This window comes from Podarcis filfolensis (assembly GCF_964270895.1).
Source record: "Podarcis filfolensis genome assembly, chromosome: 12".
NCBI classification, from domain to species: domain Eukaryota; kingdom Metazoa; phylum Chordata; class Lepidosauria; order Squamata; family Lacertidae; genus Podarcis; species Podarcis filfolensis.
This window is the reverse complement of record NC_139614.1, coordinates 57985130-58012811: the sequence shown is the minus strand read 5'-3', so window position 1 is coordinate 58012811 and position 27682 is coordinate 57985130. Positions and strand designations below refer to the sequence as shown.

The 27682-nt window shown below is 56.1% G+C and overlaps 4 protein-coding genes and 1 long non-coding RNA gene across 13 annotated transcripts in view; 2 read left to right on the top strand and 3 right to left on the bottom strand.

The window, feature by feature from the left end:
- SLC4A2 (solute carrier family 4 member 2) overlaps window positions 1-5001 on the top strand; it is a 60634-nt gene extending 55633 nt beyond the window's left edge. For all 9 annotated transcript variants that reach the window (XM_083579270.1, XM_083579269.1, XM_083579276.1 and 6 more), the window contains 4 exons: window positions 731-984; window positions 2921-3090; window positions 3994-4167; window positions 4342-5001. In XM_083579270.1, the coding sequence (XP_083435396.1) occupies window positions 731-984; window positions 2921-3090; window positions 3994-4167; window positions 4342-4422 (679 nt within the window). In that variant the 3' untranslated portion in view covers window positions 4423-5001. The remainder of the gene's footprint in view (window positions 1-730; window positions 985-2920; window positions 3091-3993; window positions 4168-4341) is intronic.
- Window positions 1-27682, top strand: part of LOC310745974 (uncharacterized protein) — a 618230-nt gene that overhangs the window by 169287 nt on the left and 421261 nt on the right. The gene's annotated exons all lie outside the window — the stretch shown is intronic.
- FASTK (Fas activated serine/threonine kinase) lies at window positions 5005-15985 on the bottom strand. Its single transcript, XM_083579559.1, has 11 exons — window positions 15878-15985; window positions 14054-14559; window positions 12626-13078; window positions 10628-10776; window positions 8557-8770; window positions 8207-8366; window positions 7836-7927; window positions 6461-6860; window positions 5649-5763; window positions 5256-5437; window positions 5005-5108 (listed from the first exon to the last, which is right to left on the bottom strand). Exons 1-10 carry the CDS (start codon window positions 15961-15963, stop codon window positions 5351-5353), a joined length of 2262 nt encoding a protein of 753 aa, XP_083435685.1. The 5' UTR covers window positions 15964-15985; the 3' UTR covers window positions 5005-5108; window positions 5256-5350.
- Window positions 17119-21336, bottom strand: TMUB1 (transmembrane and ubiquitin like domain containing 1). Its single transcript, XM_083577523.1, has 3 exons — window positions 21222-21336; window positions 19203-19673; window positions 17119-18074 (listed from the first exon to the last, which is right to left on the bottom strand). Exons 2-3 carry the CDS (start codon window positions 19634-19636, stop codon window positions 17717-17719), a joined length of 792 nt encoding a protein of 263 aa, XP_083433649.1. The 5' UTR covers window positions 19637-19673; window positions 21222-21336; the 3' UTR covers window positions 17119-17716.
- LOC310746292 overlaps window positions 22160-27682 on the bottom strand; it is a 284046-nt gene continuing 278523 nt past the window's right edge. The window contains exons 2-3 of the long non-coding RNA XR_014540590.1: window positions 24009-25265; window positions 22160-22536 (exon numbers count right to left, since the gene is read on the bottom strand). This is a non-coding gene — a long non-coding RNA (uncharacterized lncRNA). The remainder of the gene's footprint in view (window positions 22537-24008; window positions 25266-27682) is intronic.

Below are 27682 nucleotides of genomic sequence, written 5' to 3'. Positions count from 1 at the left end.
TCTGTACCAGCTATCCCAGCCTGGTCAGCCCCTAAAAACTCTGATACCCCATACTTAAATACAATATACTCCCACAGAGACCACCTTACACTGCATTTAAAACCAAAATCGCATTTGGATAGAAACTGTTTCTCAGGCGCCTAGTCCTAGTCTTTATAACCCTGTACCTTCTTCCAGAAGCTGAAAGAGATCATTTCCGGGGTGCGCACTATCCTGCGCTATCTCTGCAGCTTTCTTATGGCACCTGGAAGCATAGATTTGATCCAAGGTGGGAAGACTGCACCCAATTATTCTCTCCGCAGTCTTTACAACCCTGGACAGCATTGTTTTCCCCCTGACCGTGCAGCTCCCAAACCACACACACAGACCATAAGTTAATACACTCTCAGCAGTACAATGGTAAAATACCATCAACAGGTCCTTTGAGAGATTGTTTTTCCAGAGGATTCTCAGAAAAATCTAACCTTTGCTGTGCTCTCTTCATCAGGTTATTAAAATTTTGATCTTCCTCATTTCGGCATGATCCATCCACTAGATCTGCCATTCTTCTGTTTTATCTTCTTTCCATCTCTGGGCCAGTAACATCCACGTAGCCACGGTTGCGTACATAAATAGTTTTTTCTGCTCCCTTGGGATTTTGGCTCCTAGAATTCCTCAGAGAAAGGCTTTGGGTTATTCTAAACTTCATTATATATCATTTCCTAACCGTCTTGCCTGCTTCGCCCCCCAGGCTGATCATCAGCAAGAAGGAGCGGAAGCTGCAGAAGGGCTCCGGCTTCCACCTGGACCTGCTCCTGATTGTGGCCATGGGGGGCTTCTGCGCCCTCTTTGGGCTGCCCTGGCTGGCGGCCGCCACCGTGCGCTCCGTCACCCACGCCAACGCCCTCACCGTCATGAGCAAGGCCGTGGCGCCCGGGGACAAGCCCAAGATCCAGGAGGTCAAGGAGCAGCGGGTCACTGGGCTGGTGGTGGCCCTGCTTGTGGGTGAGTCGCCGGCCGGGGAAGGGGGCCCACCCCCACAAACATGTTAGTTTCTGTTTGCCACTGAGCAGCTGCTTGGAGTTACAGGACTCTGTTTACATTCCAGAGACCTTCCAGGCTGTTGGAAGTCTCACGGGAGACGGGATGTGACGTTAGTGGTTTCCTGTTTCCTTTGTTCCTTTGTCCCTTTGTTCGGTTGCTCTCTGCTTTCATAGAGAGTGGGTGTCTTTTCTGTCTGCGTAGCTTAGAAACAAAACTCTTTGCAATGTAGCCCAAACCTCTCGTCTCTTTCCTGTGCTGGAAACTCTGCTGAATGGGGGAACGTGCCTTGGAGCCTCATCAAAGGCTCAGGTCGTTAATTATTCGTCAGGAGGCGATTCCGAAGGCTCGGCCGGAAGATGAGCTTTATCAGCTTGGCCGAGTGGAGATTCTGACAAAACACACCAGGGACCACTCAGGGGAGCCTGCCTCACAGGGTGGTTGTGGGTGAAGGAGAACCAGGAGAAGGCGGGAGAGAAAGGCAAATGCAATAATAAGGAAGACTTCCTTGCTTTTGGGGGGGGGGTCTTAAGGGCCAGGAGTGCCCCCCTCCTCACAGTTGCATGGAGGACCCTGAGGGGGACCCTGAAGGAGAGTCTCCACCCCCATCGTTCTGCCCGGACACTGAGGTCCAGCTCCGAGGGCCTTCTGGCGGTTCCCTCACTGCGAGAAGTGAGGTTACAGGGAACCAGGCAGAGGCCTTCTCGGTGGTGGCGCCCGCCCAGTGGAACGCCCTCCCATCAGATGTCAAGGAAAGAAACAACTATCTGACGTTTAGAAGACATCTGAAGGCAGCCCTGCTTAGGGAAGTTTTTAATGTTTAATGCTGTATCGTGTTTTTAATATTCAGTTGGGAGCCGCCCAGAGTGGCTGGGGAGACCCAGCCAGATGGGCAGGGCATAAATAATTTAATAATAATAATAATAATAATAATAATAATAAGAAGAAGAAGAAGAAGAAGAAGAAGAAGAAGAAGAAGAAGAAACTCCTGCATTGCAGCTGAGCAGGGGGGCAGACTTAGGCAGCTGCATTGGCCCCAGACTGCAGCCAATGCAGTTCATTTCAACATTGCTGTATCTCACCAAACCGCAATGTTCAGCTGGTGATATACCACAATGTTGGAAACCTGACATCGCCCAGCCTTCAGCCCCATTCCAGATCTGTGTGCCCCCCAACCACCTAATCTCTGTTTGCTCCTCCCTCAGCCCCACGCCTGATCTCCAATTTCAGACATAAATTGGAATATCACGATGTTTAGCTGCTGATACGTCACTATGCTAAAAACCAGATATCGCTCAGTCCTAGTCTGTTTTTCAGTATACCTAAAATCCTTTGCTTATTAGGGGCTACTCCACATTTTGTTCCGAAAATTGCTTTGCGGCGGTAACTCCCGCACAGTTATCTAAATTTTCAAAAGTAGGGGTTCCGTGGTGGCTTTTGAAAAATAGGGAGTCCTCAGTAATGAGCTAATTGGGAACCACTGATCTAGACACAGGGGGAAAACGCTATAAATAAGTCAGAATAAGGACAGGGAAAAATCTCTATGGAAAACCGTGTTTTAAAATTTCCTGCTCTCTTGCGTCATCTGGTGATTCATTTTTATAGTGCAATAAAATGGCTATTTCACTGAGGCCTAAGAGTTAACCCTTACAATTCCATATACTTGTCTAGGTATAGATTTTATTATCCAAATACATACGTATTTATTTTTAAATGACTATATTTTGTATAAATGCGTCATCGTACTTCTCCATGCATTCTCCATCTTGGCACTTTGCTTGATGGAGATGCCCCAAAGTGGGGGCACTGGGGAGGCAAGACCCCCTCTGCACCACTCCTGGGGTGTGTTGGGGTCTGGCAGGACTTCTGCTGAACCACCCTGTTCCCCCTCCCTCTCCAGGCCTGTCCATCGTGATTGGCGACCTTCTGCGCAAGATCCCCCTGGCCGTCCTCTTTGGGATCTTCCTCTACATGGGCGTCACCTCTCTGAACGGGATCCAGTTCTACGAGCGACTCCACCTGCTGCTTATGCCCCCCAAGCACCACCCGGACGTCACCTACGTCAAGAAGGTCAGAGGGGAGGGCCCTGGCCTGGGGTTTGGGGTGGGGGCAGGTGGGTCTCCCATGGGGGGTCAGGAGAGAGACCCAGGAGAGGCTCTTTGCACCCCACGGAGCCCCATTTCCCCAGAGTCCAGAGGGTCTTTCTGCCCCTGGCTCCACAGGAGGGGCCCCAGAAGCAACTTCTGTCCACGTTGCTTTTTTTAAAAAATGGGTCCAGTGAACCCAGTTTGAGCTGCATGACTGAAACGGATTAATTTCTGGCGGCATCTGTTTCAACAACCCCAAAGTTTGAGACTCAGCGGCACAGATGTAAAGGCGGTAAGTTGGCCGTTCTGCTGAAGAGCGCTCAGATTCTTCCAGCATTGTCTCCAGGAAGCACCATAGCCAGGAAGCTCTCAGGATGCGAATGTGTGGCTCAGAAAAGAATCACAGGATTGTAGGAAGGGAACCCCAAGGGTCATCCAGTCCAACCCCTTGCAAGGCAGGGATCTTTTGCCCAAGGTGGGGCCCGAAAAATCATATGGCACTGGGCATTTTTATTCAGCCGTGACTTTGACAGGTGAGCTAATCCAGGACAGACAAAATCTGTTGTAGCAGTTAATTTTTAATTTTTTAACGTGGGGCTCTGTCATGGAAGAACCCCACTGGGTAGGGAATGGGGTGATCTGGACCTCGTTGCTGGTTGCGATGGGACCCCCATCACAGTCTGAGCCTCAAAAGGCATAGGTCTGGCCCCCCCTTCTCCTGGGACCAGTGGGGCAAGCTGGGGTGGGAAGGCGGAGGGCGATTCTGCCCTTGCTTGTGGGTCTTCCTTGGACAGCCGCCTGCCAGGGATCCTGGAGCTGTAACCGGGGGTTGGGCCGGATGACCTCCCAGGGTCCCCTTTCCGACGCTGCGCTTGTGACCCTGCAGGTGCGGACGCTGCGGATGCACCTCTTCACGCTGCTGCAGCTGGCCTGCCTGGCGGTGCTGTGGGCCGTCATGTCCACGGTGGCCTCGCTGGCCTTCCCCTTCATCCTCATCCTGACGGTCCCCCTGCGCATGTGCCTGCTCAGCCGCATCTTCACCGAGAGGGAGATGAAGTGTGTAAGTGGCCAACGCAGAGGAGGCCCCGCCGGGCGCAGAGCCCTCACAAGGCAGGGGGGAAGCGGGCTGTGCTGGCGCCTCCGCTCCCGGGGACGGGGGTGGCGGGGGGAGCAGAAGCCGCCCCTTCCTCCTCCCCCCGCTGCCACTGAGCCCCCTCTCTCTTCTGCCCCACAGCTGGACGCAGCCGAGGCCGAGCCCATCCTGGACGAGAGGGAAGGGGTGGACGAGTACAACGAGATGCCCATGCCCGTGTGAGGCGGGCAGCACGGACGGAGACCCGCAGGGCAGCGGCCGGAAAGGGCCCTGGAGATGGCACCCCAGTGCCTTGACCAGCCACCCCCACCCCAGTGCCTTCTTGCCCCGGAGCAGAGGGGTCGCCCCACATCCCCCAGCCGCCTCTGGGGGCGCTCAGCACACTCACACCCCCGAGACACCCCCCACCCCTTTGCTTCCTTGCGCCAGCCTTAGAGGGGGCGGGGGGCGTGCCCCACCCTCGCCCCCAAAGACAATCACCCTCCAGCCCCATCCAATCTCAACGCGGCTTTCTTAGGGCGGGGCGTCCGGCAAGGGCAGTGGGGCAGGGGCTCTCCCCTCACCTGGGGGGGCACTGCCTCCCCTACCAAGCCCAGCCGAAGGCCAAGGAAGAGGCGCCCCCAGGAAAGTGGGGTCCCGGGCAGAGACACCCCTCCCCGAGGAAGTGAGTGGGGCAGGTCCATAGGGCCGCGCTTGAGGCAGGACAATGCGTTGTGGGGAGGCTGGGGGGCGGTGGAAGGGAGCCCTCTGCCCCATTCCTTGCTGAACGACGGAGGCAAATAAAGCAAGAGAAGGAAGCCGGTCTGGACTTTTCACCTCTTTATTATTATTCTTTTAATTTATTTTAATTTATTATTGCCAAGAAAAACCCTCTCTTGCAGCTCAAACAAATCCCTCTCAGGGATGCACTGGGGCAGCCTTTCTCAACCTGTGGGTCCCCAGATGTTGTTGGACTACAACTCCCATCATCCCTAGCTAGCAAGGCCAGAGCTCAGGGATGATGGGAGTTGTAGTCCAACAACATCTGGGGACCCACAGGTGGAGAACCGCTGCACTGGGGGAATGTGTGCTCTGCAAGAAAAGACCCACACCATCCCCAAACGTGCCCACTGTCCAGTGACCCACACAGACCCACACCTAGGCGTCTGCTTCAGAACTGCAGCTCCTCCAGCTTCTGTCTCAGGTAGACCTTGGTTTCCTCGACGCCCCTCATTTTCTCCAGCTCCTGGTAGGGCAGCTGCAGAGTGGAAGAGCAGAGGAAGAGCCTGCCGGCCAAAAGACCCCGGGACCCTGGGCGTCCAGGTAGACTGCTCCTGCTCCTGGAGGCTCCATGCAGGCGTCTGAAGAGCCTGGCTGCCGTATCCGGCCCCAGGGGACCCCTCTGGGCAGCAGGGCTGGCAAACAGCTGCCTGGGAACAGAAATGCAAGGGAGGGAGAGTCTCTCTTACCTGCACCAGGCGGTAGCCCAACAGGCGGAGATGTCGGCTGCGCATGGCCCGAGAGCCCACCAGGACCGAGGAGCCATGGCAGTAATGCCATTGGTCGTTGACAGACAGCACAACCCTGGAGGCGGGGGGAGGAAATGGGGTACTGGCATCAAAGGGAGTGTGTGCCCCCCATCACTCAAGGTACCCCCAGTCAGAGCCCCAGAAAAAACCACTGCAAGTTCTGGAGGATGTGGCCGCCTCCCCTGGTCAGAAATGGGGTGCAGGCCCCCTCCCCAGACGCAAGAAGATGGGGGAGAGCCCCCACTTGGCACTAGAGGGCGCCCTGGCACAGCCACCTCCAGAGGCAGCCAGGGGGTTGGGGAGTCAGGCTTGGCTCCTCTGCGCCCCCAAACGGCTGCCACTTCCGCAAACAGGCTCCAGCCCCCTCCCTCCCCATAACTCAGCCGCCCCAGGCTTGGCATTCCTGGCCCAGCCAAGCCCAGCCATGTTCTGAGCACAGGCTGTGAGCCAGCGCCAGAAGAGGCTGGCCGCTGCTGGCAGAAGAGGCTAGGCAAGGCCAGGCAGCCTGCAAACTGAGCCGGCTCTGGGCCCTCGCTAGGCCAGGAAGGAAAGAAGCACAGAACTGAAGAGGGACCCCCAGCGGTCATCTAGTCCAACCCGCTGCAATACTGGAACCGCAGCAGAATGGGCTGAGAGAGCAAAGCACTTGCCTCCTTTCAGTGGCCAAGCGACGGAAAAAGCACCAGCCCCCCCCCACTCAAGACTGTGGCCCCAGGTCAGAGGTGCCTCCCCCCCATTCATGCTGCAGGTACCTGTGGACCCCCTCCTCCTGTGAACCACCCTGCGCTGCGCCTTTGGTGCTGGGCCCCTGCGGGGAGAAGGGGCCCCCTTCGTCCGCTGGGGGGAGGCGGAGCTCCTGCCCAGTCTCTGGCCCCCGGGCGGGGAAGAAAAAGTGGGTCCCATTGCTGCTGCAGGGGGGGCCCGCCAGGGAGTGGTCCGTCCGTGTGGGGCTGCTCAGGGAGGGGGTCCCTGGCGAGGGCTCCCAGCTGGGGCCACACAAGCTGTCCGGGGGCAGCTGAGACCCTGGTGTCGACTCCAGCCCCAAAGATGCCGGGTTCTGTGATCCAGAGGCGAGGGCAGCCCCCTTGGGAGAGCTATGGGGGCCCCCCAGGGGGAGGACGCCGCCAGAAGAGGTGACCCAGAGCAGGAAGTCTGCGGAGAAAGAGAGAAAGGGGATCGGCTGTGGGTTCCAGACAAAGGGAGAAGTGGGGTTGCTTGGTGGCTAAAGAACACTTTGCACGGGCTCAGGAGACCCTTTCCCCCAGGGAGCCTACAGTTACATGTGGGGGGGGCACGATCCACTGCATGTGACATGTCAAAGGACCAAGAAGGTCCAACTGATCAGAACAGAGTTTGGAAAGGCTTGGAGATGAAAGCAAGTTTTCCCAAATTATTAAGAAAGGAAAAATCCCTGATGATTTTTTTATCCCCAACAGCCCAAAGCAGCTGAACTGGAGCGTTTCATTGGGGCGGGAGGAAAGATTCATAGAATCTCAGGATTGCAGAGTTGGGAGAGACCCCAGGGGTCATCCAGCCCAACCCCCGAGTCCACGGATTCTATAAAACGTCCCTTAAAGGCACTCCAAGTGTTTAGAGCAGGAATTCGTTTCTGTTGAAATCTTTGCAAATATTTAAAAGATGAGGCAACCTAATGGGATCCATAAATTTATACCTAAAGTGGGACAAAGCAAAGAGGCTGTCGAAACAGACAGACTTTGGCGTGGAAAATTCAATATGACCCCAGAACTGAGACTGGATCCATTGGTGATCTTTTACGACCGGTTTTTAAAATGGAAAATTGTTCACCCGCCTCTGCCCCTTAAATGCCAGGGGAGTTGGAGGGAGAGATTTGCACGCCTCATCCAAGAGCTTCTGGTTCCCCTGCCCAACACACACACAGGGCACCTTTCCGAGAATCGAAGGATCGGAGCCTTGGAAGGGACCCCCTGAGTCATCTAGTCCAACCCCCGGCCAGGCAGGAATTGCCCAAAAAAGCGTCCCTGGCGGAAGGCGAGCCTCGGCTCTGATACAGCAAAGGAAGCCAGGGACTTGGGGGCCGAAGCCGAGCCCCCTTCTCTGGCTGGGGGGCCCTTCCCCACCCCAAAGGACGGGGGGCCCCCGACTCACCTAGGCAATATCCTGGGGGCACCACCTCGTCCTGCCGGAAGCACCCCCTGCCCACCAGCTGGCAGAGAGCCTCTCCCACCAGGCCTTTGTAGCTGGGGAGCAAAGAGAAGGGGGGTCAGTGCGGCAAAGGCCCCCGTCCCCCAAAAGACACATGGCAGCTCAGCGCCTCTTCCCCTCCTAGCCTGGGGGGGGTCTTTCTCCCCCAGTTATTGCACCCACCCCGAGGTTAAATATTCCCCCCTCCAAAAAAGGATTGAGTCATTCACACCAAGTCCATGGGCATTTCCTAGGAGAGATGAATGGGACCCCAGAGGGTCATCCATCCCAACCCCTGGCAAGCCCCTCCCCGGCGCCCCCTCCCGGGCTCTGACCTGTACTTGCGGTTGGCCTCGTCTGCGGTGAGCGCCCCTTCAAACATGCGCACGTGGTACTGGGGGGGCAGGCGGGGGCCGTGGTACCCGGGGACCTCCAGCGCCACAGCTGCGTCCAAGAGGGAGAGGTAGCGCAGCACAATCCGCCCGCAGGGGCTGCCTGGGGGGGGAGAAGGGGAGCTGCCCCTCATCAGCTGCTCAAGGCGGGGCCCCGAAGAACAGCAACCCCCCCCTAAAAAAACGCCGGGCCTCCCGGCCTCCCGAGGCCCACGGAATGACAGAACGGCAGCATGGGAGCGGAGGGACCCCGGTGGTCATCCATCCCAACCCCCCGCCAGGCGGGAACCTACTGGTGACGTTGGCCAGGAAGGCGGGAGAGAAGACTTGGCGCAGGAGGGCAGGGGGGAAGTGGCCGAGCTGCACCAAGGACATGAGGACGTTGAGGGCGGCCAGCGGGGAGACGCCCGGCTTCTGCAGAGCCGCCTCCAGGCGGGGGAAGAGGGCGGCGTGGTTGGACGGGCGGAAGTTCAACCGGCTGAAGGGGAAGACCAGCTTCTGGATCATCTGCAGGAGGAGAGGCCTGGGGGGTCAGGCTCTCTGCCCTCCCCCCCCAACATCGCGTCCCGCCCCTCCCCAAAGCCCCAGGGAGGCTGGACTCCGGCACACGCTTTGCAGAATCGTCCAGTCAGAAGGGATCCGAGGGTCATCTAGGCCAACCCCGTGCAGGGCAATGGCCAGGGTCAGCAGATCACACTGGGAGGGGACCTGCGCTGGTGGGGCTTCCAGACCCCCAAGTGCCTCAGACCAGGGCAGCCTCAGAGAGGTGGCCTACTCCAGGGATCAGGGAGAACCCCAGCAGCTAAACTGTGGAACTCCCTGCCACAGGATGAGCAGCCGAGATCACAAATGAGCCACCCTGAGATCTTCGGATGAAAAGCCGCATATAAATTTTAATAATAATAATAATAATAATAATAATATCCTCTAATCCTATGTGGAGGGAAAGGGAAGAAGAGCAACTTAATCTCCACTTCTTTCAGCCTGCAATGGGGGAGGATATTTCTTTGCTCTCCTCCAGGGAGCACACAAATTGAACTGGGCCATGGACTTCCGTAACTGTTAGGGGTTACTGCTTGCAAAATTTGCATCCCTGTATCTGCTGAACCCTGGCAGGACTTTTGATGTGAGTAAAACTGATGTTTTCCTTGTTTACCCAAGAGCCTGAGAGTGATTTTTTTGTAAAGATAAAAAGTGAGAAGATACCGTATTTTTCGCTCTATAGGACGCACTTTTCCCCCTCCAAAAATGAAGGGGAAATATGTGTGCATCCTATGGGGCGAATGCAGGCTTTCGCTGAAGCCTGGAGAGCGAGGGGGGTCGGTGCGCACTGACCCCTCTCGCTCTCCAGGCTTCAGGCAGCTATCCGCAAGCCTTCAGAGCGCGGCAGGAGTTCCCGCTGGGCTCCGAAGGCTTGCGGACAGCAGCCTGTTCTGGGGGCTGGGGAAGCTCGCAATCTTGCCGCCGCTCCTGGACCTGTTCTGGGGGCTGGGGAAGCTCGGGCTTCCCCCACCCCAGCCCCGCAGCTAAAAACGAAGCCGCGCGCAACCTCTCCCGGCTGGAGAGGTTGTGCATGGCTAAAGAGGAAGCCAAGACAGCGAGCGGGGTGGGTAATTCCCCCCCCCCCTAAAAACTAGGTGCGCCCTATGGAGCGAAAATTACGGTAATCCAAGTCTGCCTAAAGCATCCTAATGTTTCTAAAAGTTTACGCAGTCTTGTCCTAAAAGCTTCTAGAGATGAGCTGCGCACAGATGGTTTTTCTCCAGTGAAGCAGATATCTGCACTCTGACACACAGGAAACGAGGAAGGATAATCACTTAACACCCTCTCCTCCATATCTAAATCCAATCGATACACAGAAGGCAGGGATAGGAAGCATCTTGGGCAGCTTCAGAAGAGAAACGGGCAAATTTGTGGAGGAGGAGATGGCGAGCAATGACTTATTACTGTTATTATTATTAATTAAATTTGTATACCGCCCTATACTTGCAGACCTCTCTCTCTCTCTCGCCTCTGTTGGGATGCTTCTGAATCCCAGTTGCTGGAAACCCCAGAGCTGCTCCTGTGTTCGAATCCTGCTCAGGGGTTTCCCTTTAGGGCCCCTGTGCAAAGAGGATACTGAGTGGGCCATGGGCCTCATCCTGTACTTTGGCTCTTCCCAGGTCCTTAGCCCCCCCAAAAAACCCACAGCAGCAAGCAAGCTAAGCTGGTAGGCTGGGCGAGTGGGGGGTGCCAGGCTGCTCCCTCTCTCTTGGCCCCCTCCCTGGAAGAAACGGGGCAGGGGCGCTGGGTGGTCTGTGCGTCCTCCTTGACCTCTGGGTAGGGGCACCCCAAACAGGAAGGCTCCCCCCCCCCGAAGCTCACCTTGCTGTCCAGCTGCTGTGCCCTCTCCAGCAGGAAGGTGGCGATGGCATCCAGCAGGCGCGGCTCCCTCAGGCGGTGGCGGGCCAAGTATTTGGCAACCAGGGCCATGGTGGGAGGGGTCAAGCCCCCCGCCTTGCCAGGGAACCAGTCTGCGGGGAGAAAGAGCAGCTCAGCAGGCCCCCCAAATAAACAGTGTGCCCCCTGAAGGCGGTGGGACAGGCTTCCTCGGAAGGCGGGGGGCTCTCCGTGGCAGGAGGGGTTTGAGCAGAGGGTGGGTGTCCCGTGGGGCTGAGCGGCGAGGAGACCCCCAGAAGCCCCCGCTTGCTCGCTGGCAGTGAGACGCCCACCTCTTTTCCGACAAGGAGCTCAAGGAGGCGTACGGGGCTCTCCCCACCCTCGGTCAACCCCACAACAACCCTGTGGGGTTTGTAGAGCTGGAAGGCACCACCAGGGTCATCTAGTCCAACCCCCAGACAGGCAGGAATCTGTTGCCTGACATGGGGTTCAAACCCAAGACCCTAAGAGTCTCATGCTCCGCCGACTGAGCTATGCCAGGGACCGGTCCCAGGTCACACCCAGGGAGATTCATGGCTGAGGCAGGATTCGAACCCTGGTCTCCCAGGTCCTAGTCCACGACTCTAACCCCTACGCCATACTGTCTCTCCCACTGGTTTCCTCAGAGCCCTTCTCTGCCCTTGGACTCCCCTCTGTTCACTCGCTCCAATCAAAGTGTTTCTATTCCCTTGGGGGGCACTGGGGCTCTGCCCCACCAGCCCCATAGGAAAATCCCCTTCTGCCGCCCACAGGGATAGCTCAGTTGGTGCAGCGTAAGACGTTTGATCTCAGGGTCGGGGGTTTGAGCCCCACGTTGGGCAACAGATTCCTGCATTGCAGGGGGCTGGACTGGATGACCTCAGGGTCCCTTCCAGCTGTACCATTATGGGATTATATGAAGTGGTTCAATAAAACGCTCTGGTGCGCCCTCTGCTGCCTTCTGGAAGAAGGTCCAGGGTTATAAAGACCAGGACTAGCCGCCTGAGAAACAGTTTCTACCCAAATGCAATTCTGGTTTTAAACGCAGTATAAAGAGTCTCTATAGGAGTATATTGTATTTTAAAATGGGGTTTCAGAGTTTTTAGGGGGTTTTGAATGTCTTATGTAGATTTTTCAATTTCATTGTTCTGTATGGGACAATGACAATAAAGATATCGTATCGTATTGTATCATAACTGCAAATCCTGGGATGAAGGGTGCAGGGGGAGCCCTTTGCGTAGCAGCAGTTCATGGGGGGGCACCGAGACGCCCACAGCCCCCTCTGTGCCCAAGAGCCACCCCCCCAGACACACCCACATGTTTGCACTCACAGCTACAGATCTCAATTTCAACCACACGGTGGGAAACTGTTTTAACTGCTATAACGAAGGCGTCTCTGAACCTTAAATTGTGGCTCATACAACAAAAAATAATATTTACAATATATTGCACCCCATTATATTTGTTTTAAAAAAGACTATCTAAGGTATTTAACTGTTGGAGATGCAACAGGTACATTTGTTTTTTCATTGTCTTGTATCAAAATATCTTTTGGCAGAAAGTAACCGAAACCATCAACAGAACTGTATGGAGCAACCTTTCATTTACAGAGCAAAATATCCTCTTGAATTATATACCCAGCACATGGAACCTTGCAAAAGGACAGTGCAAGTGGACTCTCCATGCCCTGACCATGGCAAAACTACTGATACTGATGAATTGGAAAAACAAAAATGCAGCTCCCTTCTATGAGTAGATCAAAGACTTGTACAAACTTGGAACCTATTAATACAAATACAGTAAGAGGTTAAGATCTGGTGAAGTCCAAGAACAACCTTGTAAAATATCCAGTTTGGGGTTTTTCTACATGGGTTTAGAAAGGGAATATAAATAAATGTTTGCGCCCACAGCTGACCCCCCTGGGCACCGCCTCCCGCTTCCCCGCACGCCCCCCCCGGCACCCACCTGCCATGCTGTGGACGAAGTTCTCCCGGCGGTTCTGGTAGAAGAGCCGGGATCCGAAGATGGCGCCCAGGGTGTCGCTGCCAGGGGCCTCGCGGGCGCAGAGACAGAGCATCTCCTCCAGCAGCGCCAGGTCCTGTTCCTGCGCAACCTGCAGCTGGCGCAGCGAGAGACGCACCAGGTGCAGGAACTCACGCCGCACCGGTGGGGCTTCTTCCTGCTGCTTCTGGGCCCGCAGGCGGTAGTAGGAGAGGAGCAAGAAGAGGGTCTGCAGGCGGCGCTGTTCCTCCGGGCTGCTTTGGCAGGACTCCAATGGAGGGGTGGTGGTATGGCTCAGTGGGTAGAGGCGCATGTCGTTGCCGCTGACCGTCGAGACGTCCCTCTGGCGGAGGCGCTCCAGCCGCCTCTGGGCCTCATCCTGCAGCGCCAGGACCAGGCGGCCGTCTCCCGGCAGGCCTGGGGCAGAGCAGGGGTTAGGGGGAGGCCGTCCCACCGCTGCCCGACCCTGCGGGGCGGCCCTTGGGAAGCCAGAAGAGAAAGGCCTGGTCAACGCCAAGGACTGCCTTCGGCCCCTCCTGCCCACACACCCCCCCCAAAGCCCCCAGGGACCCAGCAGCACCCCACACGGTGGCAGCATGAGAACGGGGACTTATCTGCAGTGGCTCCCCGTTTGTGCAATCCCCCCCACAAGAGACTCAGCTGCTGCCCTCATTATATATCTTTAGGCACCAGGACTAAAGCTGTTTAAACTATCTACGGTCTTTCAAAATGGGAGTGTATTGCTTTTGTTTGTTACTGTGATCTGTATTTTTGTGTTTTATATTATAAACCTCCATGTAAGCTTCGGATGAAAGGCGATACATAAAGTTAATTAATAATAATAATAATAATAATACATTTTGGAACTACTGATAGGCAAGAGCCTTCACTGCGCTCTTTTTTTGGGTACCTGCTAAAAACACAATCAGACAAATCCTGCCCTGGTGCAAGTCTTAATCTGTTTTTAATCATGGAAGGGATCCCGGGTCATCTAGTCCAACCCCACCCTGCAGGAATCTTTTGCCCGGTGTGGAGCTCAAATCCACAGCCCTGAGATTCAGAGTCTCTGGCTCTATCAATGGAGCTTCACTTTGCTGAGGGCTAAGCTCAGGGCTAAACTTTGCTGAGGGCTAAACTTTTCAAATTATTTTCCCTTCTTCCCGGTGGTAATTTCACTGCTTTGTCCTTTCTCCTAAACCGCCTTGAGGTCTTTTCCCAATGAAGCAGGGTATAAATAGGTTTATGGGATAAATAAATCTGAGCTACTCAGCTGGCCCTGGCATGGGGACCCGGGCAAGCATTGAGAGCCCGGGGGTTGGACTAGAAGACCTTTGGGGTTCCCTTCCTGCTCGACCATTCCCAGATTGCCCCCCCCCCATTCCCGGGTCTCACCCAGCGCAGCCGACGCCTGGAGGCAGCAGACGAGGGTGGCGTCGTCAAAGTGGGCGCAGCGCCTGGCGACGGCACGGCTGAGGTGCTGGAAGTCGGGCTGGTGCAGGAGGGGCTCCAGGCGGGGACCCCCCTCGCCCGGGGGGAGCAGGCGGCCCAGGTGGCCGAGGGCCAGGGCATAATGCATGCCCGACACCCGGCCCGGGTTCTGCCACAGCCAGCGCAGGAGCTCAGGGACGCTGCGCGATCGCTCGAGCAGACGCTTCAGGGCCACAAAGCTGCTCCGCCTCTCCGGTGACCCCTCAGGGGCCGCAGTGGGATGCGGGGGGCCGGGTTCCGGCGGCGAGGCAGGAGGCTTGGCCCTCCCCAGGCAGAAGCTGCAGGTCGGGAGCAGGCCAGCCCCGCCTGGGTCAGCCCAGGGGGCCGAGGGGCCGGTGCACCCCCTGCTCAGGGCCCGGAGGAGCGGCAGCATGGCAGGGGCAAGGTGGGGGGCAGTGGCAGCCCCAGACCTGCGGGAGAAAAGGGAGGCGGTGAGGTCCGGATCCGGCACCCCCAGCCCAGCCAACCCAGGCGGGGGCCACGCTGCAGCACTGTGCCCGTAGGCAAGTGGGCTGTTGTTAACCTGTGGAACTCCCTGCCACAAGAGACAGAGGGGCCACCCACCTGGGACGCGTTAAAAGAGGAGAGGGCCTTCTGGGTGGGGGCACCTGCCCTGTGGAACAGCCGCCTGTCACATGTCCAGGAAGCAAATTATGGTCGGACTTTGCCTTGACGTTTGAGACATTTGGCCTGGGTCAGGAAGGTGTCCAGTTGGGTCCAGAGCGATGGGGACAACTGATCCGGACGGAGGCGGAGAATGCCCCCCCCCAGCTTCCATTGGAACCCCCACCCTGAGTCCATTCCCAGAACCCAAAGCAATGTTCATCCGCCCCTTGGGGTGAGAGTGTCTGCCTTTCTCGAGGCCAAGATCCCTCCAGCCAGGGCCAGACAGAGGTTTGATGTGGCCCTCAGCTCCTGAAGGGAATGGGGCCCTTTCTATGTCCAGCTGTCCTTGTCAACAACAAATGGCCGCAGTTTTTTTGTGTTGAATATATATGCTATACAGTGGGTGCTTGGGTTGCGAATGTGATCCGTGTGGGATGCACGCAGCGGCCGCAACCTGCAGCGGTGCATCTGTGCATGCGCGGGTTGCAATTTGGCACTTCTGTGCATGCACGACCACCGAAACTCGGAAGTAACCCATTCCGGTACTTCTGGGTTTCAGTGGTCCGTAACCCAAAAAATGTAACCTGAAGCATCTGTAACCCGAGGTATGACTGTATGGTAATTTACGGACCTAATGCATGGGGAGGCAACCTAAGGCCCGGGGGCTGGATCCGGCCCAATCGCCTTCTCACTTTGGCCCGTGGGCGGTCCAGGAATCAGTGTGTTTTAACACGAGTAGAATGTGTCCTTTTATTGAAAATGCATCTCTGGGTCATTTGTGGGGCGTAGGAATTCGTTCATTATTTTTTTTCAAAATATAGTCCGGCCCCCCCCCCAAGGTCTGAGGGCCGGTGGACCGGCCCCCGGCTGGAAAAGACTGCAGACCCCGGACCTAACAGGTCCAGACACTGTCGCTGGATGTAGGTTTTATTTTATGTGTTTCTTTATCTTATATGTTGGAGATGCACATCCAGGTTGTTCTCCCTTTCATTTTTGGGGGGGGTCGAGCTTTTTGAGCTTCTCCGCTGCCAGGCCGCCTTCCGGGCGGGGGTGGGCTAGATGACCCCGGGACCCTGCTCTCTCTCCTCCTCCCCCCTCCCCTCCCGCCCTCCTCTTCCTCACCTCGCTGCCCCGAGGCGATGCCGCCCTGCGCGCCCCCGCGACCTCCAGGAGCCCTCGCCGCCCAGGCCACGCCCCCTCATCTGCATGCGCTCCGGACGCCGCGACGCCCCTTCCGGTTTCCGGTCGGGAGCGAGCGGCAGGAGGAGGCGGGAGCTTCCGGGTATTCGCCGGGCTGCGATTGGGCGGAGAGAGAGGGGGCGTGGCCCGGGAGAGAGGACTGCTCCGCCTTCGCGCGAGGGGGCACCCAGAGGCCATCCAGCGCAGCCCCCGGCCAGCGGGAAGCGCAGAGAGCGAGCACCGCCGACTCTGGCTGGCAGCGCCGTCGGTCCCGCAAGAGACGCCTGAGCTCGGGGTCGTGGGGCAAAAGAGGCCTGCACTGCAGGGGGCTGGACTAGATGACCCCCGGGGTCCCTTCCAACGCCGCCATAGAGAAGCAGAGAATCGGAGTCGGAAGAGTCCCCCTGGGGTCATCTAGTCCAGCCCCCTGCAATGCAAGAGTTGCAGCTCTCACAGCCTCTGCTTAGAAACCTTCCAACTAAGAACTGGGGGAGGGGGAAATGCCCACATCCCGCTGACGGGCTGGCCAGGGGCATTTCCGGGGCTGAGGAGGCGGAGGAGGCAGCTGGCTCTGGGGACGAACTTCAGGGCGCCTCGGACGCTCTGGTGGCTGCCAGGGAAGACAACAAGCAGACAGGGCAGGAAGGAGTCATGCTCTGCCCCTGGCCAGGGAGGCTCCACTCGGCTCTCTTCCCCAAAGGACAAGCATTTCCACCCACAGCGAACAAAGCTTGGAACAAGGTCTCCAGGCTGCCTGCCCCCCCACCCTCAGAGCCTTTCTGTATCCTGCCTCTGATGGGGCCCCCACTGCCGTAGCTGCTGGGCCAGGACCCACGGTGAGAGATGTGACTGGCAGGCATCTCCACCTGGCTGCTCCCTCCAGCTTCCTGAAGCAGGGCAGCAGAAGAGCTTATTCACTGCATTAGTACCCCACCTTTTCCCCCAAGGAGTCCACGGTTCACCCCCTCCTCAGATAAATCTCCACAACGACCCTGTGACTGGCTAGACTTGGGACGGAGTGGGGATTCGAACCCTGATCTCCCAGGTCCTCGTCCGACCCTCTCACCACTGCCCCACACTGCCTTCCTGGAGTCCTTCTGCTGTGGGGCAGCTCTATAAACGAAGTCGCCAAATAAATACGGGGAAAGCAAAATGTCACTGAAATATTCTCCTTGAAGCTTGCATTCGTTTCATTATGGATTGCTTTATTTGATGTCCCAATGTGTTGTAAACAGCTTGGAGATTTTCTCTTTAAAATATAATTATATATTATATAATTATAATTGATTTTCATCGGGGGGGGGTTGGTGCCTAGATAGTCTGTTGTGGCAACCGTGACCTAGTTCTCAGGTGGCCTTTGGTGATGAGCTTCTGCATCTGAGTTTCTAGCCCCCCCCCCCCCCGCCACAAACCACAAGGGAGACCACTTCCCATCCTTCACAGTTTTAATTTTAAAAGAAGCCATGGCCAGGCACGCCCCCCACCCGCCCGCTGCTCTTGGCCCAGGCACACAAGGCCCCACCCCCACCAGCCCCTCCCCCAGGGCCCTTGCCCCACTTAGGCACCACAGGCGGCTCCTGCCCCCCTCCCCAGCCCCCTCCAGTCCGGTCCCCCTTGGAGGTACATGCAAGACACCCGCTGCTGCGTGTGGCATCCTGGGAGGGAGGCGCAAAGACGAAAGGCAGGGAAGACACATCCAGGCAGCTCCGAGGAGGCATTCGGGGAGCCTGCGAGGTCTCTGTCCGGCAGGCTGGCGCGCAGAGTCCGGGCCTCATCCAGGCGCTATCTGCGGTAGACGGCGAAGGCCACGAAGCTGAAGACGAGGGTGAGGCCCGCCAGGCAGGTGGTGGCCGTGGCCGTGAAGACGTGGCGGTACTGGAGCTGGAAGTACCAGAGGGCGCCCAGCATCAGCACAAAGAGAGGCACCATCAGGCTGCCCACGTTGAGGGCCGCCTGGGCGGCGTCCGCCTGGGCGCCGTTGCCGTGGGCGGGCGCAGGCGGTGGCCGGTTCTGCGAGATGTGGCAGTGCACCACGCTGTTGTGGGCGAGGTGCAGGGCGGAGAGCGTCTGAGAGTCGTCCCGGAGGAGCTGGCCCTGGTAGATGAGGCGCACCAGCTGCTCCTGGCCCGGGAAGTGGGTCCTGGCGGGGCGGAAAGAGAAGGAGAGAGGCTCATGTCCCTTGGCACGGGCTGAATAAGGGGATCTGAGCACGGGAGGGCTGGAAGGGACCCCCAAAGGCCCCCCCAAGCAAGGCCAAAGGGCACAGCTCAACCAGCAGAGCATCTGCCTTGCAAGCAGAAGGTCCCGGCTTCCCTCCCCACCGACAGCGTCTCCAGGCAGGGCTGGGGGGAAACCTTCCCCGAAATCCCAGAGGGCCACTGCTGCCAGCCAGTGTGGGCAATACTAAGTGAGTTGAAGCAATGGATCAGACTCAGTACAAGGAAGCTGCCAACACTGCTCAGTTTGGACAGGGGCAGCTGACACTGCCGGGCTGTCTACAAATACCACTAATAAGTGACAGCGGCTTAACCCCTGCCCTGGGTTTGAAGTTTTTGGCTGACTCAGAGGAAGATGGTCTCCTGATAAGTGGAGCTCTGGATCTGCTGTAGGTATTTCTGCTAATTCAGGATCCTTTTAATGAACTGCATTTTAATGAACTGAATAGTTCGTTATTGGAGGCGGGGGGTGGGGGAGAGTGTGTGTGTATGAACTCAGAAGCTCATTTCTCAGTTGCTATTTTGTCAATATTGTTTCACAGATTACAAATGCCCTATTGGTTTGTTAAGCCTATCATACGACTTACACTACATAACGCCAACATTGAGCTTATTTCTCAGATGCTGGGTTGCTAATCGTGCTTTCTAGACCATAATCGTTGATTTTTTAAAATTATACACTTGATGTTGTGAACTGCCTGAGATCTGCAGACGAAGGGCTAAACAAGAATTAAATAAATAACAATAATAACAACAACAACAGTGTGTTTATGCCGTACTTGTGATGTCCTATTAATGTTTCTGAGCCGCTTTGGGATTTGTCGGAATGGAAAGTGACACAGATACGCATCCCATTGCTCAAATCCATCCCCGGTTAAGGGAGAAGGGGGCTGGCTGCGTATTTGCATTCTGACCCCATTGCAGCCCCCCCCAAGGGTGGGTGATGAGGCTCCTTTCAGTGGGGCTGGGAACTCACCCCCAGCCTCACTGAGCAACAGGGAGCTATCAGCAGTGCTGGGGCAGCCCCCAAAACCCCACAGGAAGCCCCTCACCTCTTCAAGGTGCCGACAGTGTCGTCAGGGTGGACCCGAGCCAGGCGCTCTGTGTCATTCAGGAATTTCAGCCGCAGGACGATGGTGTTGTCTGCTGGGGGGGCTTCTGCGCCAGGGGCCAGCCGGGGTCCCTGGGCAGGGCTGGGGGCCGTCCGATGCCTGAGCCCCCCGGCGTCCGAGTCAGCAGCTGAAGATGACGCCCCTTCGTCCTTGACCTGCCGGACCCCCGAGACCTGCGTCCCAGACCTGTCTTCCACCAGGAGACCTCCTTCCCGCGGCTGCCCCCCTGCGGCCAGAGGGGGGGAGGCAGCAAAGAGGGGGTCCCCTCGCTCCACCGTGCGCGTGGAGAACCAGGCGAGGGCCAGCACCAGCAGCACCAACAGCACCCCAAAGAGGACCGTCACTTCGTCCCCCACGCCCTCGATCAGAGCCATGGCCGACGGCGACAGGGGGGAGGCACACCTCACACGCCTGGGGGGCAGAAGGGAAAGAGGAGGGCGGTGAGAAGAAGAGAAGCAGCAGGGAGACTCCCCACCCCCCAGAATCACAAGGCTCAGAAAGCGGATTCTCAACCCGTTCTGCTCTTTAAACCTTTTGTGTTTTGAACTGCTGTTGCAATTTTTCCTTGGTTTCTCTTTTTTTTTGTAGAAAGATTGGAGGCGATTGGGGTTTGTTTTACAGTCGGGTTAGGTTTTAGGAAATGGATAAAATTCAAACAACGATGTCAGAGATCTAGAGCCAACCCCCAGCCCCCAAGTCTATGGGGCTGCTGGAAACCTCCAGTGGAGGAAGCAGGCGACACAGTTGCTGCTGCTTCCAAGGAGCTGGGAGGGTGGGGGTGTCTCACCCTGAATCAGCCTGGCAGCTCCTGGGAAGCTAAGTGTCCTTGTCACCCCCACCAACACCCCCAGGAGCCAACCAGGGGCCCACAAGTAGGATCTGGCCATACTGTCTGCTCCTGCAGTTTCCAGCATCTGGTTCTGGAGGGAATTTGCTGTGCAGGCAGCATTAGAAATTAGCCAGGTGTGTTTTGCAACTGGCACACGTCTAACTGCAACCAAGTGGAGTTTTCTGGCTGCCAGGCTGGCGACTGGGGGAAGCCAGAGACCCCTTAGAGAAGGAGCTGAAATATTCTCCTGCAAGCTTGACTTTGTTTTGCTCTGGGTTGTTTTGAGTTGATATTGCAATGTGTTGTAAGCCGCTTTGAGATTTGCTCTTTAAAAGATAAAGCTGTATACAGTGGTACCTCGGGTTAAGTACTTAATTTGTTCCGGAGATCTGTACTTAACCTGAAACTGTTCTTAACCTGAAGCACCACTTTTGCTAATGGGGCCTCCTGCTGCTGCTGCGCCACTGGAGCACAATTTCTGTTCTCATCCTGAAGCAAAGTTCTTAACCTGAGGTACTATTTCTGGGTTAGCGGAGTGTGTAACCTGAAGTGTCTGTAACCTGAAGCGTCTGTAACCTGAGGTACCACTGTAGAACCAATAACAACAAAAACTCAAAAATGATACCTACGTTCCCTTGTGGCCCCAGTACCCCAGGTTTGAGGTGCCATTTGGCAATGAGATTGTATAGCTGAGTTTCTGTGTGGAGGACAGAGCATGGAAGGAGGAGCAAGGTCGCCTTCAGGAGACAGCGGAAGGCAGCCCAGGAGAGGGAAGTCGGGTCAGGGGTGAGGTTTTTATTTACAGCATGCTGCCAGCTGCCCGGGGGGCGGGGGGCAAATAAAATAATAGCAATAATAATAGTCATAATAATAAAGGTGCCTGGGAGCCCATCCCCCCCCGGAAGCAGCGCTCCCTTTGGGGCTCCAGGCTGAGAGGCCCCAATCCAGCTGCTCTCCTGGGGCTCCGCTCGGGGGCCCCCCAAGAGGGCGGGGCCTCTGCCTTCACAACAGCCCCGCGAGGTGGGCGCCCGGGAGGAGGGAGGGAGGGAGGGGCGCCCCCCGGGTCTCTGCCCTGCCCCCTGGCGGAGGCGTCTCCTAGCAACCGCCCCCCCCCCGCGACCCCGACTCACCCGCGACCCCGCCAGCCGCCGCTGCCTCCTCCATCCTCCTCCCGCTGCCACTCAGGCGCTCCCGCCCTCCCTTCCGGCCGCCGGCGCGCGGCATTGTGGGCCTCGTAGTCCCCGCCCGCCCGCCCAACTTCCGGCTTCCGGGGCGAGAGCGGCCGCGCCGGCGCAGAGAGCGCCCTCGCTCCCCCGAAGCGCAAGGCACGCCGGGGAACGTAGTTGGGGCGCGCGGTGCCTTCTGGGTCCTCCTCGCCGCAGGGGATTGTGGGCGCTGTAGTTTTCCCTTCTCGGGCGAGGAAGCGGAGGGGGGGGCGGAGTCGGGAGGAAGAAAGGGAAGGCTGCTTCCTGCGGCGCAGAGTTGAACTGCGGAACTCCCTGCCACAGGAGGCCACCAACTGGATGTCTTCAAAAGAGGCTCCAGCAAATTGAGGGAGGAGGAAGAGGATAGGAAAGGCAATCGGAGGCAGAAATGTTTCCCAAGACCAGTTGCTGGAAAACGCAGGAGGGGAGAGCGGCTCTGTGTTCGAGTCCCGCTTGAGGTTTTCCCATTGGGGCCTCTGGCTGGCCTCTGTGAGAACAAGATGCTGGACTAGAGGCGCCTTGGCCTGATTCAGCAGGCTCTCAAATGGCTTCTGCGCTGAATCGTTCCTCCTTCATGGGCAGCATCCAACAAAGTGGAAGGCCGGAAGGTTGAGGCAAAAGGAAGTCCTCCTCTGAAGCACAGAGTTCAACAGTGGAACTCCCTGCCACAAGAGGCTGTGCTTCTCAGCCTGACCTCCCACACAGGCTTGTCGTGAGGATTAAATAGGGAAAGGAAACTCCCCAGCAGAAAGGCCCCTCCGGATCCCGAGGGTGTGCAGTAGCCAGCTCTCCCCGATAGCCACATGCAAGGCCAGGGACAGCCAGAAGGGGGCAGTAGCCAATTTCAGTTCAGCCCATGGGGGAAAGAGACCCTCAATTCTTCTCCTCTCAGCCCTGATGTCCACAGATCCATAAGTAGAGAAGGATCAGGCAGCTGGCCATCCAAAGCCCTTTCCTCCTCTCACCCTCTTTTAAAGCCATCTAGCACTCCTGAGGCAGAGAGTTCCACAGGTTAACTCTGTGCTGTGTGAAGGACCTTCTTTGATCTGCCCTGAATCTTCCAACATTCGGCTTCATTGTGTCCCCCCATCAGAGGATGAATTTAACGCCTCGAGGGATGGCATTGCGCAGGAGTAAAATGCCTCCCCGTCCGCACCCCAACCCCAAGAGCCAGTCAAACGGTGCCGGTGGCAGCAGCAGGCAGGGCAGCGCCTGAGCCTACAGCCTCTGCTAGATGACCCTTGTGGTCCCCCTGTGATTCAGTGTATTATTAGGGTTGTAGCTCAGCGAGAGGCAGAAGGTTCCGGGTTCAGTTCCCAGCAGCACCTCCAGGTTGGGCTGGCAGAGACCCCTCCTTGAAACCCTGGAGAGCCGCAGCTGCCAGTCAGTGTAGGCAATATACAGCTAGATGGTCTCAAGCAGCATGGTATGCCTGAATGGCATCCGTCTGGCTAGGGAGACATTGGGAAAATGCACTTTGGGGGTGAGGTCAAGCTGTTGGAAGGGAGGGAGTTGTCGCCACGCCACATCTTGGTATGTGGAAGTCCCACAGGGCGCAATCCTTTCCCCAATGCTTTTTAGTATCTTAAGCGGCCCCTTGCCCAGATTGTCCGGAGCTTTGGGCTGGGGGGTCATCGATATGCTGATGACACCCAGCTTTATCTGTTGGTGGACGGCCGCCCTGACTCGGCCCCGGACACACTGACCTGATGCTTGGAAGCTGTGGCTGGATGGCTGCGTGGGAGCCGGCTGAAGTTAAATCCTTCGAAGACAGAGGTCCTCTGGCTGGGACGGGACGATATGGGACTGGGGGGGCAAACTCCCATCTCTTGCGGGGGCACAATTAGTGCCAGCACCTTCTGTCAAGAGGTTGGGTGTAACATTCAATGCCTCCTTTCCCACGGAGGCGCAGGTTGCAGCCACAGTAAAGGTGGCGTTTTTCCATCTCCGCCGTATTAAGCAGCTGGTCCTTTACCTCTCTCGCCCTGATCTGGCCACAGTGATCCATGCAACGGTCACCTCCAGGCTTGATTATTGTAACTCGCTCTACGTGAGGCTGCCCTTGAAGCTGACCCAGAAACTCCAGCGGGTGCAGAATGCCACAGCGAGGCTCCTTACGGGGTCCTCGCTGCAGGATCACATTCACCCAGTGCTTTCCCAGCTGCACTGGCTCCCGGTGGGGTACAGGATCAGGTTTAAGGTGCTGGTTTTGACTTTTAAAGCCCTATGTGGCCTAGGACCCTCGTACCTATGGGACCGCCTCTTCTGGTCTGCCCCACGGAGGACCTTAAGGTCCACAAATAACAACACTTTGGAGGTCCCAAGCCTCAAGGAGGTTAGATTGGTCTCAACCAGAGCCAGGGCTTTTTCGGCCGTGGCCCCGATCTGGTGGAGCGCTCTGTCCCAAGAGACTAGGGCCCTGCGGGACTTGACATCTTTCCACAGGGCCTGTAAGACAGAGCTGGTCCGCAAGGCTTTTGGTTTGGACTCAGTGTTTCTTATGTTTCCCTCCGCTTATGGTCTTGATTTATTGGCTATTTTAAAATGAGACTGCTTTTTAAATTGCATTTTAACCTGTATTTTAAATTGGTTCCCCCCCTCCTTTTCCCCCCTATTATGTTTTTACTGTGATTTTATTGCTGTTAGCCGCCCTGAGCCCGGCTCTGGCCGGGGAGGGCGGGGTATAAATACAATTTATTATTATTACAGCACCTGCTGTGGCTGCAGAGACTGATACAGGAGAGACATGTTTTGTTGCAGCCGGGGCAGACGAAGGTGTCCGGTTGTGTTGCTGCAGATGCACCAGGGCCTTTCTCCTCCCAGCCATCATTCCTTCTCTGGTCATTGCTATTCATGCAGGGCCTGCCTGCCTGTCTCCAGGCACTGGGGTCATCTGAATGGGATTCCCACACGGCAGGACTGATGTTGCCAGCCTTTGTGTCACACTGGCAGACATGTTGGTAAGGCAGAGTTGCTCTGCCAGTTGGCCTGGTGCCCAAAGCCAGCACCCCATTGGGGATCCTGCCATCCTCCATTCAACGGACACGACCAAGCCAAACGTCGCTGAGACAGGAGTGTGAACATGCTGGGAGTGTTGCCCTGGGAGACCACTTCTTGATTTGGAATTCTGTCCTGTCGTGTGACACCCCCAATCCTTTGGTTGCAGTGCATCATCATCACCATCATCATCATTTTTAATTTGTATACCGCCTTTCTATCTTACAATACACCAGGCGGTTTACAAGCCGAAGGAACAAAAAAATGTACATCTTATAACAATCTAATGCAATACAAAAATGTGATAATAAATCATAACTTTAAAATAGGCAGCCTCCATCAAAAAAGTAACATTCAGCAATCATTAGAATTGTATAAAATAATAACATCAACATATAAAAGTTAAACAGAAATCCGCTCAATAGTTACAATAATATCTAAACTATAATCCATAAAACAATGGCAAGCCACAGTACATAAAACAATACAATACACATTGAGAAGCAGAGAGTGGGGCAAGGCAGGTGGGGGGAGGCCTTGCCTGACGGAGTCTCTCCCCTCATCAGTGCACGTGGAAGTCACTGAGACATCGCTCCTGCCAGTTGCATGTTGACCACAGCTCAGTGCCATAAAGCGGCATGACCAACATGCAAGCGTCTTGATACTGGACACCCCATTCTCCCAGACCCCTTTGGAGAAGCCAGCCATTGCCAGAGCTGCCTTGCCAACGTGCTTGTCCAGCTCAGCATCAGTGGAGACTTTTCTGGTTATAGGAGAACCCAGTGCGATGGCCTGGGACTCGGAACCAGAGGCGTCTCAGTCTGCACCGGATCCTTTGCCTCAGGTGGCATCTGAACCTAGTCTGGGGCCTGATTCTGAAGGGTCCCAGTCTGCACAGGTTCCCCTGCAACAAGCAGCAGCTGGGCCGAGTCCGGGGCCTGAGCCTGCCCTGGCTCCAGATGCGGGGATGACCTCGTTGCCTCCAGCTGGGCCATCACTTACAGCTGCTCCACTACCGGTTGGGTCAGGGGAGGCTGAGGCGGCCCCTGGGTCTAGTAACCCACCGACATCTCCTGAGCTGCAGAGACTAAGGTCTGAGAGAAGGAGAGACCTGAGTACTCGCAGGAGGAGTGCTCACCTTCAGGCGAGACAGGGAGGTGAGTCGCTGGGGGATCAGGACCGGCCATTACCCCGACAAAGATAAAAGGCTGTCGGACCCCGCCCCAGGTTGCGGGAGCAACATTGCTGTGTGCCAGATCCCGCCTGAGATCCTGTACCTGTCCTTGCCTGGTGTCCTGCCTTGGCCCTGTTGGATTGACTCCCAGCAGAACCTTCGGATTCTGGACCGGTCCTGGACCGCGTTTCACGGGTTACCCCTGTGCCCAGCACACCCAGTGTAACAGAATCTTCCACCACCTCAAGCGTGTGGCCCCCAGCGCTGATGCCTGGAGTGCTGGCGGTGTCCTGGCCCAGGATCTTGGTCCTTGTCAGGCCGGTGGTCAGGCCGAACTCCCCGCAGGCTTGGCCAAAGTGGTTGAGGGGTCTCCGCAGAGCTTTTTCAGAATGCGCTGTCATGGCCACGTTATCTGCAAACATCTCTCACTTAAGGATCAGCCCCCCTTTTGTCTCGGTGTGGAGATGTGCCAGGTTGAGCAGAAGCCCATCGCAGACCCCCATTGCCAGACACCGACTTCGGTCTCCCAGGAAGGCAGAGGAGAGCAGCAGGAAAAAGAATATGCCAAAGGGGGTTGGGGCAAGAAGACCACAGCCCTGCTTAATTAATAATAATAATAATAATAATAATAATTAAATAAATAATATTTGTACCCCGTCCATCTGGATGGGTTGCCCCCTCCACTCTGGGTGGTCTCAAACAGAATATTAAAAGCACAATAAAATAGCAGACATTAAAAACCTCCCTAAACAGGGCTGCGTTCAGATGTCTTCTGAAAGTCAGATAGTTGTTTATTTCCTGGACATTGGGTGGGAGGGCGTTCCACATGGTGGGTGCCACCACTGAGAAGTCCCTCTGCCTGGTTCCCTGTAAGCTCACTTCTCACAGGGAGGGAACTGCCAGAAGGCCCTCTGAGCTGGACCTCAGGGTCAGGGCTGAATGATGGGGGTGGAGACGCTCCTTCAGGTATACAGAACTGAGGCTGTTTAGGGGTTTCAAGGTCAGCACCAACACTTTGAATTGTGCTTGGAAACGTACTGGGAGCCAATGTAGGCCTTTCAGGACCGGTGTTATATGGTCTCGGCGGCCGCTCCCAGTCACCAGTCAGGCTGCTGCAATCTGTGTTGTTGTTTTTACTTTTATTAAACATACATTACATGCAAAACATAAAACAAAGAAAGAAGAAAAAAACCCTAATCTTACATTGGATATTTCTAGGCTTACAATAGTTTTTACAGTATACATAATCAAATTATCAAACATCTAGAATAAATGTGTATTGTATAAAAGAAATAGAGAGGAAAAAAGAAAAATACACAACAATAAAACAAAAAAAATTACAAGACTAAAAATACCTATCAAACCAAAAACTTTATTTAGTTAATTCAAACCAGTACAAGGGTATGTAGCTGCTGCATTCTGGACTAGTTGTAGTTCCCGGGTCACCTTCAAAGGTAGCCCCATGCAGAGCCCATTGCAGTAGTCCAAGCGGGAGATAACTAGAGCATGCACCACTCTGGTGAGACAGTCTGCTGACAGATAGGGTCTCATCCTGCATACCAGATGGAGCTGGTAGACAACTGCCCTGGACACAGAATTGACCTGCACCTCCATGGACAGCTGTGAGTCCAAAATGACTCCCAGGCTGCGCACCTGGTCCTTCAGGGGCACAGTTACCCCATTCAGGACCAGGAAGTCCCCCACCCCCGCCCACCCCAGAACAGTACTTCTGTCTTGTCAGGATTCAACCTCAATCTGCCGCCATCCATCTTCCAACCGCTTCATACCACTCTTTGTGGGGAAGGCGTCTGAGGATGAGCCATCACATGGGACTGTGGCACGCATATTCTTGTGGAAGGACACCATTTCGTGAAGCTGAGGTGGACATCTTATCTGGTGGAGCCACGTGAAGAGACCTTTTTGGCTGAGGAGGTCAAAGGCCTCGATGTGCAAGGGGCGTCTCTGCTCTCAGCATTCCTCCAGCAGCTGGCGCACTGAGAACATCATGTCAACCATGGCTCAATGCTGTGCTCACAACATTGTGACTCGGAATAAACCCTGTGGGTGAGTGACCACAATCCGCTGAGAGCTACACGGACCAAGGCTTTCCCCCCAGTAGCAGAGGGATCCCATGGTAGCTCTTGCTGTCATGGTGGTCACCTTTGTCACAATGCTGGAGTTGCGCATGTCTTGTGCACGGATCCTTGTTCCCAAC

Coding starts and splice junctions, on each gene's coding strand:
- TMUB1 (XM_083577523.1), bottom strand. CDS start 19,636: ATGGCTCTGATCGAGGGCGTGGGGGACGAAGTGACGGTCCTCTTTGGG. Junction 18,075..19,202: donor ACTGTCGGCACCTTGAAGAG/GTGAGGGGCTTC, acceptor CCGCCCCGCCAG/GACCCACTTCCCGGGCCAGG.
- FASTK (XM_083579559.1), bottom strand. CDS start 15,963: ATGCAGATGAGGGGGCGTGGCCTGGGCGGCGAGGGCTCCTGGAGGTCG. Junction 14,560..15,877: donor CATCGCCTCGGGGCAGCGAG/GTGAGGAAGAGG, acceptor TTTCTCCCGCAG/GTCTGGGGCTGCCACTGCCC. Junction 13,079..14,053: donor CCAGGCGTCGGCTGCGCTGG/GTGAGACCCGGG, acceptor GCTCTGCCCCAG/GCCTGCCGGGAGACGGCCGC.